This window comes from Octopus sinensis, linkage group LG14, assembly GCF_006345805.1.
Source record: "Octopus sinensis linkage group LG14, ASM634580v1, whole genome shotgun sequence".
Taxonomy (NCBI): domain Eukaryota; kingdom Metazoa; phylum Mollusca; class Cephalopoda; order Octopoda; family Octopodidae; genus Octopus; species Octopus sinensis.
The window spans coordinates 4547745-4563173 of record NC_043010.1 but is presented as its reverse complement, the minus strand read 5'-3'; the positions used below and the strand labels follow the sequence as shown (position 1 = coordinate 4563173).

The window sequence follows — 15429 nt, the reverse complement described above, 5'->3', positions numbered from 1 at the left end:
AGCTGGGGAGTTGCTATTGGAGTCTGTTAGACTCTGAATAATGTCTCAAGACTCAATGCAAGCCTCTTCCAGGAGATTAGGCACCAGATTAGCGTGAGAGCAAATGGGAGAGGGGATTATTTTCCAAGTCCATGCAAGTAAAAGTGTTCTGCAAGAATCGTTCAAACTGAAGGCGGTGATGCAGAACAAACTAGCGGACAATATCAGCAAAAGCAGTGCGGTGGATAAATTTGAAAGGGTAGAGGGAAAGCTGCAAATAATAGATCGATAACAACTCCTGCAAAATAAAATCTATGGAATAGCATTTATGATACATGTCACAATCAAAATATCTTGATTTTAATGTCATTTCTTTTCATAAAACAGTAGCAGCAACAGCAGCAACAAATAAAATAACCATATTCAGATGTACATGAACTGAAATCGATATTAAAAATAACTGATAATTTTCTTTATCATATGATCACTTCGAAGATGAAGAAACAAACAAACAAACAAAGAAAAAATAAAAGAATATCATTCAAATTTATAAATAAAAGTTTTTATATATTTATTTCTAAACTGTCAATCATTCCTTATTGTAGCAATCTGTTATGCTATATCTATTTGAAGCTACATTGCCTTACACTTTGTTCATTTACTGCTTATTTTTGACTCTGTTTGTGCTTGAAGGATTTTTAAGATGCAATATTCTAGAATGGTGTTTATTTTTTTTATCAATCCTCAATTTGGATCTAATTATTTTGATGCTGAGAAAGTAAAGCTCGCTTAAAAGAGAGTAATAAAGAAAATACACAAAATAAACTATATATATGTGTATGTATATACATATGCAGTACATATATATACATACAATATACACCATATGGGTGTAAATATATATATATAATATATATATATATATATATATACATACACACAGACACACACATATATACACATACACACGCACACACATACATATCTATATACAGGTACATACATTTATATAAATACATGTGTATATGTATACAAATGTATATATATATGGTGATGATGATGATGATGATGATGTATATATATATATATATATGCATGCACACACAAATATATATATGTGTGTGTGTGTGTGTGTGTAAACAGAGGAAGAAAGAATGAAGGAACGAAAAACCAAAAAGGATAGTGGGGTGTGTATATATATGTGTGTGTGGTGTGTGTGTGTGTGTGTGTGTGTATGTGTGTGTGTATGCATGCATGTGTGTGTGTTTTGTGCATGTATATGTATGCAGACAGACATATAGATAAATTTCTGAAAATTTGTTTGTAATAAAAAATAAATAAATAAATAAATTTAAAAAATAGATTTAAAAGTAATATGAAGAATAAATATGTTTGCAATTCCTAAATTTTTATTTCTTTCCAAGATATCTATTTTCACAAAAGTTTATAAATATAACCCTGAGGTCTTTTCAAAATATATTTCTTTTATCTTCATCTTTCTCCTCTCTCTCTTTATAATATTTTCCTAAACATTTCCAACCTGAAACAAAACTAATAACAACAACAACAACAAAAGCAACAACAATAATAATAAATGATGATAGACGCAGGAGTGGCTGTGTGGTAAGTAGCTTGCTAACCAACCACATGGTTCCGGGTTCAGTCCCACTGCGTGGCACCTTGGGCAAGTGTCTTCTACTATAGCCCCGGGCCGACCAATGCCTTGTGAGTGGATTTGGTAGACGGAAACTGAAAGAAGCCTGTCGTATATATGTATATATATATATATATATATATATATTATATATATATATATATATATGTATGCATGTGTGTGTTTGTCCCCCTAGCATTGCTTGACAACCGATGCTGGTGTGTTTACGTCCCCGTCACTTAGCAGTTCGGCAAAAGAGACCAATAGAATAAGTACTGGGCTTACAAAAATAAGTCCCAGGGTCGATTTGCTAGACTAAAAAAAGGCGGTGCTCCAGCATGGCCACAGTCAAATGACTGAAACAAGCAAAAGAGTAAAGAGTATAGAGAATGATGGTTGCAGGGAAAGGGTAATGGCGGCGGGGTAGTGGTGATGGTGGTGGTTTCAAATTTTAGCACAAGGCCAGAAATTTTAGGAGGTGGGTATGCCAATTACATTGCTTCCCAGTATTCAACTAGTACTTATTTTATTGACCCCCAAAAGGATGAGAGGTAAGGCTAATCTCAGCAGAAATCAAAGTCAGAACATAGAAAAAAGAAAAAAACCTGAGCATTTCATTCAATGCATTAACAATTCTGTCCACTTGCCACCTCAGTGGTGATGATGATGATGATGATGATAACGACAATAATTATATTAGTTATGCAAAAGAGAACAACTTTTATTTTGTCTGCTGACCATTAATTCCCATGTGATACTGAAGTGAAGGGCAAGATAAGATTGAGGCTTTCTTTTTTCACCTTTTTTTTTTTGCTTTGCCTTGTATTTTTTTTTTGTTTTTAAATACGTTTTTTTAATTTTATTCTTTAACTTTGGTATGCATTATTAGTAATAATCGTTTCAGAGGTTAACATTTCAGATCTTGTATATTATTAAACTTTTTGTATAACATGTGGATAGAAAAATAAGTCAAAATGCAGACTACAATGAAATTCTAGTTTAAATCATGTGTGTGTGTGTGTGTGTGTGTGTGTGTTTCTTTTTCTGTGAATTAAAAGTAACAGGCTGGTAATAATAATAATAATAATAATAATAATAATAATAATTTGTTCTTGAAGCTATTTTAGATATATTATTTTGTTGTTTGCTCATCTTCTTTTTTTTTCATCTAGAATTCAATAGATTTTACTCTGAAGGGTAATTTATAATTAGCTTTTATTAAAAAACTAATTTCAAGTGGAGAATGAAATAGCCAATTAATGCATAAGATTAACTTAGATCAATTGACTGTACATATGTATCTTGAAATTTTCACATTCTATTTTTCCTCCTCTAACCCCTCCTCCTCCATTCCATCAGTCTGTTTCTGTGTGTGAAAGTGTGTCTGTGTACATACATACATACATACATACACACACACACACACACATACATACATACATACATACATACATGCATACATACATACATACATACATACATACATACACACACACACATACATACATACATACATACATACATACACACATGCATACATACATACATACATACATACATACACACACACACATACATACATACATACATACATACATACATACATACATACACATACATATATATATATTTATATGTATAAGAAATTAAAGAACAGAAAAAAATATATATATATATACGCACTCACATATGTATGTATATATGTTTGCATGTGTGCAGTAATCATTGTTTGTGTGTGAGTATGTTTGACACTATTGTGTGCACAAGTTATGTTTATAATTTGTTACAAAAGTAAATAAGCACTGTTTATATAAAGAGAGATATATGTATACCCTCATATATATACATTCATTCACTGATGCACATGTTTGTGTGTGTGTATTGCACACACACACACACACATATATATTCAAATAGACACACACATGATATAAACAATATATGCATTTATACATGTATATGTGTATATGCCTGCCTATGTATATATACATATGTGTATGTACATGTGTGTGTGTGTATATATATATATATATTTGTGCATGTGTGTATATGAATGTTTGTATCTTTCTCTATATATATTTGTGTGTGTGAGTATGTATGTGTATATGTATGCATGCATCTGTGTGTGTGTGTGTGTGAACAACTGTATACCTTAATACATTTTTGTTAGCTTCTATATCTGGCAATTTACATCTCGACACAAGCACATGTTCACAGGTACAACCTGTGTGTGTGCATGCAGTAGTTTTGTGTGTATAAACACATAGCATATCTATAAATTCATAAACATGAACTTGTATGGAGACATTCACAAATATTATTTGAATTCGATCAACTCTTCATTTAATCTACTTGTGTGTTTTGAGAGTTAGGGGTGGGCAGGGTTTTTATTTCCCTTCCATAGGAACCACAAACAGCCAATGATTGGCTGCAGCAAACATTACATACACACCCTATTTGGTAGAGCTGCGGACCACTCTCCCATATTCACACAACAACACAGACCAAGCCACACTGTACTGGCAGCACATATCAGCAGTAGTAACGATAGAACTAACTCTACAGCAGGATACACATCACATCTAACGATAAACTTTGGAGGATTTTATCTGCATTGGTGAGTAGCTTTTCTTGCTAATTTTTATACCATTCATTCTCTTTCACATATATATATATATATACAATACTAATAATACACTAACAATCATTAATTGTAAAATATTATATCTTGTATTGTCAGTTACTAATCATGTGTATTTTCTTTCTATAAAATTTCTTTTATCATAACATTGTGAATAATATAGTCTATTTACTTACCTGCTTGTTTGTGTTTTGTACTCCTAATGGGAGAAGTAGATATTGTTGTTGTTATTATTATTATTATTGTTATTATTATTATTATTATTATTATTATTATTATTATTATTATTATTATTATATTATTATTATTATCACAGTATAATATATATCACATAACAGACTAAGCATACTCAGTTTATAAAATAACACAGGCGGCTGTTTTGTTTTTTTTTGTAAATTATACTAAATACCCTCTGTTACTCTAGCCCATAAGGCTATATAAGCTGGTCCAAAGTTATGCATCAATCTGTTAAGAAATATCTAAGAAATACGTGCCATTGCAGTATGTTATTGATCTGTGTGTTGGCATGTCATCCTATTGAAAAGTCTGTATATAAAGTGCAAAGTTTATCTGCTTGAGAAATTCATATATGTAGATAGAATTGTTCATTTGCAACAAACAGTCAACCTGTTTAAAATAAAAGTAATTTGATACTCTAGAAACTCTAACACATCAACATAAAAAGTTATACTTTAAAGGATATTTAAATTCTTATATATAAATATCACTTTGTGAAATAATTTACTATTTTTATGCAGTATTAACTACTGAGATTTTTGAAAATATATTTATGTTTGTCCAAAAATATTAAAAAAAATTTGGAAAAAAAAAATTCTGTCATTAATTAACTTGGACTTCTGAAGAATTTTCTGTAATGTAATTGCTAGGTGTTTAATTCTAAAAAAGCAATTTAATTTCAAACAGATTTAACTAGTTATATGCTTGTTCTTTATTCACAGATGTACACAAACACGCACACACACACACACATATACAAACAGGTGCTTGCATTCATGCATGCACCTGCACACACACTCATGTGTATTTGTTTATTAATATGCATATATGTGTGTGTGTGTGTGTGTGAGTGTGTGTATACATTTGAGTATGTATATTAATATATATATGAAGAACATAAAACATTGGCATTTATCTTTGTGAATATATGTACATATACCAAAAATGTAAAAAAATCATACTTCAAATACACGTAGGACTGATTCATATTGCACTGAAAACTAATAAAATGGAAGTTTTTTGTTCTTTTATTAAGAATTTCTTTTCTTTATTTTTTGCCCAATGCATCTTCTTTTACTTCAATTTTATTAGTAATTTTTAATTTAATTTTGCAAAATAAAGTAGTATTTTTTTTAAAAAATTTCTATTAAGTCTCTAGTTTTTAAAGTATTTTCTTGATATGGTTCATTCCACCCATCTCTTGAAGTAAAAGTGAATTAATATCTTGCAACTTTACAATCGTTTATTTTCTTAGCTGTCAAAATGTTTGTTAATAACACCTGAATGGTTTTTTAAAAAACTTTTTGTTAAAACTACATTATCAAGATTTCTTTTGACAAGATTTTGATGTTATCTTAACTATGTAAATCTGTTATTGTTATTAAAGTATTATCTATTTGATTATTCTTCCTCCTTCTCTATTTTCTCTTTACCTCTCATTCTTTCTTCATCTTTTCCCCTCCAGTTTCCTCATTTTCTTCCTTTTCTTCTTCCTTCCGTTTCTTGTTCCACTTCTCTATCATATTGTTTCTTATAATTATTACTATTGTTATTATTATTCTTGCTGTTCAGTAGTTTTCAATAAGAAAACTCTTGGTTAGTTTACATTCCAGTGTACACAATACAGATAAGAGATTTTCTCTTGTAAACAGCATTAAAATTATATATATATATATTATATATATATATATATTATACATACATACATACACACACATATATATATATATATATATATATATATATATACATATATATATATATACATACATACATACATATATATATTATATATATATATATAATATATATATATATATATATAATATATATATATATACATATATATATATATACATACATATATAGATAGATAAATAGATAGATATGCATATATAAAAATGTATATAATAAGCTTGTTTTAAAAGAATAATGCACACACATTTAACCAAACAAGAATTGAAATGTGTGATGTATTATTTTAATGTATATAATAAAGATATTTTCAATAGTGAAATATGCTGTCATTTTTGTAAGCTTTCAAGTCTTTCAAATCAACTGTAAGAATGTTTCCTTTTTTTATATTTTTCTTATCTTTTTAACAAGCACGTTTTCCTAAATTCGTTTCCTTTCTCTACAATTTTCCTGTGAAAAGATCTTTTAATGACAACAGAAATGCACATTTCAAAAGCTTACAAACAGCATGAGAAAGATGTGGGGAACTAAGCATTTTGAATTGCTGTAAAGTTTCTTTCTGGCAAAATGGATTGTAATTGTTGCCTTTGCTCAATAATAGGAAGGAAAGAAAAGAAAAAAGAAAGAAAGAAACAGAGCTAATATTTTTATCTTTATATGTATAAACATATTTATATACATATATATATATATATATGAACATATATATATATATATATATATATATATATATAATATATATATAATATATATATGTATGTATATATATGTATATATATATATATATATATATGTATATCCTCCTTCTTATTTCATACTTTCTTCTCAACAATTCCATCTTTGTCAATAATGAAAAGATAATTTTGTGTTTGGAAATATTTCAAAAAAACACATTATTTTGTAGTTGTTTGTATTTACAAAGGCAACATGAGCATATATTATTATTATTATTATTATTATTTGTTAAAATAACCATGAGATCTTAGAAGTCTGTCTAATATACCAACTTTTCATGTGTAGTTGTAATTTCTGAAAGCACTGATTGAAATGGTTTTAATTTATTCTAGATGAAAAATTTCCACAAGGTTATGTTGGCTCAGCTGTGTTTATGGCTGTTTCTTCTAGAACCTTCTCATTGTGTAGACCTTATCTACTATGTAGAAGAAGGAATGTCCCCAGGAACTTACATTGGGGACATAGCTGCTGATACACAATTTGCTGACAGTTTTCCACATCAAGACAGGAATTTGATTACATTCAGTCAATTACATGAAAACTTGAACGGAAATAATCACCTATTTAATGTGACTGAAGTAGGGAAACTATATACAGCTCAAATCTTGGATACTGAGTCTCTGTGCAAATATAACGCTAAATGTTCTAAAATGGTAGAAGTTGCAGTTCAACATAAGTTGTCATTCTTCAAAATATTAGAAATCAAAATAGTCATTGAAGATATCAATGACTACTCTCCAATGTTTCCAAATAAAGAGATCCATCTCCAGTTCTCAGAAACAGATGGCAAAGGTACAACTAAATCAATACCAAATGCTGTTGATAGAGATTATGGTATCTCTAATTCTAAAATTTCTTATCGACTTGACAAGAGTGTGAGTGACCCATTCATTTTATCAGTTTCCAAAAAAGTCGATGGAACATCAAAACTTGGTATCATTCTGAAAGAAAAGCTTGACAGAGAGCAGAAGAACAACTACAGTATCCGTGTTATTGCAAACGATGGAGGATCTCCTTCGAAACAAGGAATTTTAAAAGTTCTAATAGACATTAAAGATGAAAATGACAATTCACCAATTTTCACTCAAAATACATACAATGTTACTATCAATAATCAACACCAGAAAAATATACCGATTCTTACTTTGTCTGCTAATGATTTAGATCATGGAAAAAATGGCCAAATTACATATCATTTTAGCTCTGAAACTTCAGAACTTGCAAAAACATATTTTAACCTAAATGAACAAACTGGAGAAATTTTCCTTTGGGACAACTTTTCTTTTGAACGAAGGCAAAAATATAAGCTCTTCATTGAAGCAACTGATAGTGGAGTTCCACCTTTAAGTTCAACTACAATTGTTCTTATAAATGTGATCAACCAGCAAAATAACGCACCACAAATAGAAATGAAATTTGTTTCCAAATCTAAAGGCAACAAAGTTACTATTTCAGAGGGTGTCAAAGTTGGTAGTTTCATAGCCTATGTGAAGGTAACTGACAGTGACAGCGGACATAATGGAGAAGTGTCGTGCAGTCTTCGTCATGATAAACTGCAACTTCAAAGCTTAGGGAAAAACAAATACAAAGTTGTAATAAAGAGTCAAGTAAACAGAGAAACAGAGAGCCATATAAATTTTACAATTGTATGTGAAGACGAAGGTTCACCATCTCTGGAAACAACTAAAATGTTTTCGATTCAAGTCACTGACATCAATGATATGCAACCCAAATTTATGAAAGACACTTTCAAATTTCTTACCTATGAAAACGAGAAGCCAAATTTTCCAATTGGCTTCATAAAAGTTACTGATCCTGATCTGGGAGCTGGAGGTCAACTGTCATATTTTTTGTTCAGCAATAAAGGAAACATGCTTCCATTTAAGATTTCTAATTTTGGATTTATTTCAACAACACAATCGCTAGATCGAGAGAAGCAAGATATTTATGAATTGCAAGTTATAGTAAAAGACAATGGTTCACCATCACTTAACAATACTGCAAAGGTTGTTGTGGAAGTCATGGATGAAAATGATAATGCTCCTTATTTTACATTTCCTAGTGTCAACCCTTTCAGACTGGATATTTATTACCAACCCAAAAGCACGCATGACATCACAACATTAAGAGCCTCTGACAGAGACAGTCATGTCAATGCTTTTCTACGATATGAAATTCAAGGGGGAAATGATAAACAATTGTTCACAGTCAACCCATACACAGGTGTGATGTCTTTTTCACGACCTGTCTATCAAAATGATGCTGGATCATATGATCTTCAACTTGTTGTGAAAGATGGTGGAATACCAGTGCTCTCTGCAACAACTTATCTTTCACTGATACTGACTGTTAGTAATAAGACTTCAAAAATGTTCACAGCAATAGACACACAGTCAGATGATAAAATACATCTAAACCTTGTGATTATTATTGTAGTTGCGGCTGTAATAATATCAATAGCTATTGTAGTTTCTATGGCAATCTGTATTATTCATAGAAAAAATCGCCGAAATGTCCAATATCATGGTGGTGTGAATGATTCTAACAAATTTTTAGATCAAAGAATACAATCAGGTTATGTTTGTGAACAAATATCACCTCAATATGATGCCCCAGTTACTATGGTAACAGATCTTGCCAATACAAGAAATTCACAATCAACATTACCAAGACGAGAACCGCAGTCAGGTTATGAATCAGGACATAGTTGGAAAGTTTCAAATTCAGGAATACATCTCCAGGATATTACAGAATGGACACATCAGGTATGTCCTTAAAATAATGATACAGCTACATCTATGTATGGAAGATTGTGAAATATATACAACAAAACCTCTAGGCATACATTAAACAATTCTACACTCAACTAATTTAAAGTTATTTACATAACAGAAGGCAAATTAAAATACTCTCACCTTTAAGTCATGCTTTCATTGATGAACATTTTATTAGAATTTTTCAATAATTCTATGGAAAAGTTTTTTGTTTTTCTTCTTGTAATGAAAGGTAATTAATTAATTCTTATTTTAATATGATGCAAACTTAAATTAAAAATAATTAGCATTTCTCATTTTCTTAATTCAAATAATACAACTTTAGGACTGCAGGCAGTTAATATGTTTCTAAAATTTCAATGCATCTCATGTTATAAAGATTTCATATATAGTATTGTTGTTATGTGAAGTCATGCCATATGATGATGACATCTGATATAACGTTATATTGTACAATGACTTACATGATATCCTGCTGTGTGATATCATGTTATGTGAAACAATATTTTTAAGATGATATTTTTCTGGTTTAGGTTTTACTTTTCATCTGAAAGAGTAAAATGCAAGGAGAGGAACTGGGAAGTATGGAACTTTGTGGTTGTAAAACTATAGTGGAAAATATAGACTTTGTCAAAAATATTTCCCTCATCACTGAAATTAGATTAATATATCTTCCCACACCTTATTATGAGTATAATGTGGTATATCTATAAAGTGAGTCTCTGGTATAATGAGCCAAGTGTAGTTAAGGAAATAGGTGCTGCTTGTAAAGTGAAGACTATAGTGATGTGAGCATAAGATGAGAATAGAAGGAATAGTTTCCATTAACAAATGAATTAAAGACAGATTTAAAACTTCAGGAAAATAGTTGTTTAAAGGGAGAGCTACTGATAAACTAAGAAAAATAAAACAAAAGCATAACCATCTATTTGCTATTTAATTATAATATTCATGATTATGTTTCTTAGTGGTATTTATGATGGCAGGGGTGACAGAGTTGTGTAATATTTTATCTTTTCATAAATGATATACTGTTTTACTGCATGTTATTGAGGAGTAGAAGCATGTGGCCTAATGGTTAAGATGTTGTGCTCATGGTCGTAAGGTCATGTGTATGATTCCTTGGCTAGACATTGCATCGTCTTCGGGCGAGACATCATTTCATGCTGCTCACGTTTACTCAGATGAAAATTAATAGCTGCTGACCTCTTTCCCTCGAGCTGTCATGGTCATAATGTTCACTTGAGACAAGATTAGAAAGGCTGAAAGGATATACATACCTGCTTATGCAACATAGACACCTAAAACAATTTGTGGAACTGTGGTACAAGCCACCAGATCATTCTTGCGAGCAACACCTAAGCATCATGGGAAAAACACAATATATAATATTTTTATAAATGATATGCTGTTTTACAACCATGTTATCATAACTGTTATATTATTCGGTATGATACCTTCTTGTGTGATATGGATGGAAGCACTTCGTCGGTTACGACGACGAGGGTTCCGGTTGATCCGAATCAACGGAACAGCCTGCTCGTGAAATTAACGTGTAAGTGGCTGAGCACTCCACAGACACGTGTACCCTTAACGTAGTTCTCGGGGATATTCAGCGTGACACAGAGAGTGACAAGGCCGGCCCTTTGAAATACAGGTACAACAGAAACAGGAAGTAAGAGTGAGAGAAAGTTGTGGCGAAAGAGTACAGCAGGGATCACCACCATCCCCTGCCGGAGCCTCGTGGAGCTTTTTAGGTGTTTTCGCTCAATAAACACTCACAACGCCCGGTCTGGGAATCGAAACCGCGATCCTATGACCGCGAGTCCGCTGCCCTAACCACTGGGCCATTGCGCCTCCACTTTGTGTGATATGCATGGTATCCATTATGCAATGATGTGTATATTTTTTCTATAATCAGATTCTTGTAATCTTATCATGCAAATCAGATTTTTGTATTTTGTGAGGTTGTTTTCTGAAACTTCTCTCCTTTTCTTCACATGAGTCTTCAGTGACATCTGGTGTTGGTAAAAAAGACAATACAGTTACAGTCCCAGAACGTATTAGTGAATTATCTGCAATATCTTCTTGTGCTGATAGTGGACATGGTTTAAGTGAAGGTGACACAGGACACTATGAAGAGCTTCCAGGTATGCCAAATTACAAATTAAGAACACTCAAATAGATGTACCAACATTTTATTCATGTAATTTAACGATTCTTAGCACCTTTTTATCTTATGCCTTCACAGTTGTTTGTAAATGATTTCACTACAAAAATAACAAAAACAAAGGAAAATGACACAAAAACTCATTAAACCAATATTTTTAAAATGATATATTTTCTCTTTATGTACCACAGTTTTATACATTTTAGAAAATCTAAACTTCTTTTCAAATCAAAATTACTTATTTTCAAAGATTCATCATTGACACACAACATGTAGCTCTGAAAGTGGAAGCAAGCTTCCTAAGGCGTTGCAAATTTTTGTTAAATTTTAATGACATTTACTTTATCATAGCAACTCCTAGTGTGGTAAAATATTAAGTTATAGTTTTCCAGAATCACCTAGTTTTGGTTTGCTTTCACAAATTATCTAGTGGAGCTTTTACTTAGAGCATTCTTGCTATAACAGATAATAATGTCTTAAGAGGTTTCTTTCTGCAATCAGTTACTGAATGCCGATGTATCATTTACATTACTTTTAATTGATGAATGAGTTTGGTTGTTCTCAGAAGCTCTCTGGTGTTCTGTTATCGTAGCACTAATCAAATATTTGTAAGGCTAATTGTATGTTGAGTAGATGGTTTGCTTTTAGTACTTTCATTAATTCTAATGGGAACTACAGAATTTCATTGATTCTTATTGCTTTACCAGAAATTTCTCTTTGTTGATATCAATACATTTGGGAGTTGGAACCTGTGATAGAGAGGCCCCTTGATGGGAACAATGATTAGACTGAGTTAAAACTTGGGTATCCATCAGATTGATATTCTAATTACATTTTTTTTTAATCAAGATATTATTATAACGAAATAAGAAGGAAGATGATAGACATGGTGGTGGTGGTGGTGATGGTAGTGGAGGTGGTATTGCTGGTGGTGAGATTGTTGATGGAAGTGGTAGTGGTGGTGGTAGTGATGGTGGTGTTGCTGTTGATGGTAGTAATGATGTTATTGATAGTGGTACTGTTATTGGTGATGTTAGCTGTAGTGATGATATTGTTGATGGTGGTGGAGTTGATGACAGTGATGGGGAAGGTGGTATTGTTGGCTGTGTTGATGTGGATGGTAGTGGTGGTGATGTTGATAGTGATAATGTAGTTGTTGTTGTTGGTAGTAGTAGTAGTAGTATTGATAGTAGTGGCGTCAGTGACAGTGATGGTGTTGTTGGTGAGGTTGTCAGTGGTGTTGGTAGTAGTAGTGGTGGTGATGGTAGTGGCGGTTGTTGTGGTTGTGTTGATGGCGGTAGCAGTGCTGATAATAGTAACCATTTATCAGTGCAATAACAGCATTCAATATGATCGTGATGAAGTTAAGTTGGCTACTATTACTACTACCACTATCACTATCACCACCACAACCACCACCACCACCACCACAACCACCACCACCACCACCACCACCACCACCACCACCACCACCACCGCCACCACCACCGCTACCACCACCGCTGCCGCCACCACCACTGCTACTGCTGCTGCTGCTGGTGTTGCTGCTACCTCAAAGATTATCTAATATTTGATAATGATATTACAAGAATAAGAATGAAAATGAATTACAAAAATAATATATAGCATTGTTATACACACCTCCATATGCACTTAAACACAGAAATACACATACATAATAGCACCCATAAACATGTTTATTTAAGTATGTTATTGCTATGCATACATGTACACACACACACACCACAATAGATATATATATATATATATATATTATATACATATATATATTATATATATATATGATATATATATATATGTATATATATATATGTAAATATATTATATTATATATATATATATATAATATATAATATATATATTATAATATTATATATATATTATATATATATATTATATATATATATATATATATATTCTATATATATATATATATATATATATATGTATATATAAAGGCGGCGAGCTGGCAGACACGTTAGCGCGCCGGGTGAAATGCTTAGCGGTATTTCGTCTGTCGTTACGTTCCGAGTTCAAATTCCGCCGAGGTCAACTTTGCCTTTCATCCTTTCGGTGTCGATAAATAAAGTACCAGTTTCGCACTGGGGGGTGATATATCGACTCAATCCTTCGTCTGTCCTTGTTTGTCCTCTCTATGTTTAGCCTTGTGGATAGTAAAGAAATATATATATATATACATATATACTAACAGGATTACCCAGCGTTGCTTGGGTATTAAATACTCAGCAATGGTCATAATAGGTTCTACCATTTTTTTTTTTGATGTACATTTCTTTGAATATTTGTTGTGTTAAGCTGCAAACATTGAGGTTGAGGGAGAAGTGAGTTTTCCCATGGGCCATAAAGTGGTAACAACAGGGTGAAAAGCCCTGGAGAAGGCTCAAGAGCATCTCGGGGGGTGCAACAATCAAATGCAAAGTATCCCTGTAAAGGGCTGTGTAATCGTTCTCACAATAGCCCTGGAAAGGATTGTTAACCATTCACAGGTATAAACATCTTTTTTTGTTCACATGAAAAGTAGTCCGTGCTGTGATGCCAAAACTCAAGCCATTTGCAAGGAGATTGAGGAGCAGTAGTAGACAGAATAAAAAAAAGACTTAAGAAAAACAGATAATATAGGCGCAGGAGTGGCTATATAGGCACAGGAGTGGCTGTGTGGTAAGTAGCTTGTTTACCAACCACATGGTTCTGGGTTCAGTCCCACTGCGTGGCACCTTGGGCAAGTGTCTTCTACTATAGCCTCGGGCCGACCAAAGCCTTGTGAGTGGATTTCGTAGACGGAAACTGAAAGAAGCCCGTCGTATATATATATATATATATATATATATATGCGTGTGTGTGTCTGTATGTCTGTGTTTGTCCCCCTAGCATCGCTTGACAATCAATGCTGGTGTGTTAACGTCGCCGTTACTTAGCGGTTCAGCAAAAAGAGACCGATAGAATAAGTACTGGGCTTACAAAAAGAATAAGTCCCGGGGTCGAGTTACTCGATTAAAGGCGGTGCTCCAGCATGGCCGCAGTCAAATGACTGAAACACGTAAAAGAGTAAAAGGAGTATAATTTTGAAAGAAGGGCAACAACTGTACTCACTCACCATAACCTGTTTGGCAGGGAAGCTGCAGTATGTTGGATGGCTAAAGCACCTCATGGTAGATGACATTTTTCGTTTTGGCTTTCAAGGCAAACATGAAAAGGATTTTTTGCGTCCGACTCTTGAGTAACCAACATATAATTGGTCGTGTGAGAAGCATGGTTGGCCTAAATGGAGGTCTGTTGTTGCTAGTGTTTGGCCTTGGGACTTGTTGATGGACATGGCAAAACAAAGTCAAAGAGGGGACTGAAGTCGATGCTAGGGTACAGGGACATTGCTTATCTGATGGAGTAACAGGTATCCTGGGTATAAAGACATTGTCTCTGATGCCACAACCCATCAGAATTGTTGCTTCAATAACATGAGGCAGCACATTTTTTTACCACTAACAGCATTCCATTGCACAGACAT

General features: G+C 32.5%; 1 protein-coding gene across 8 annotated transcripts in view; it reads left to right on the top strand.

The window, feature by feature from the left end:
- Positions 1-3800: 3800 nt before the first annotated feature.
- Positions 3801-15429, top strand: part of LOC115219529 (protocadherin gamma-B4-like) — a 143284-nt gene continuing 131655 nt past the window's right edge. For 3 of the 8 annotated variants that reach the window (XM_036509230.1, XM_036509229.1, XM_029789710.2), the window contains exons 1-3: positions 3801-4250; positions 7274-9706; positions 11721-11865. In XM_036509230.1, the coding sequence (XP_036365123.1) occupies positions 7274-9706; positions 11721-11865 (2578 nt within the window). In that variant the 5' untranslated portion in view covers positions 3801-4250. Of the gene's footprint in view, positions 4251-7273; positions 9948-11720; positions 11866-15429 lie in introns of those variants that run through there. The other 5 variants (XR_003882313.2, XR_003882312.2, XM_029789714.2 and 2 more) reach the window with 5 other exon arrangements.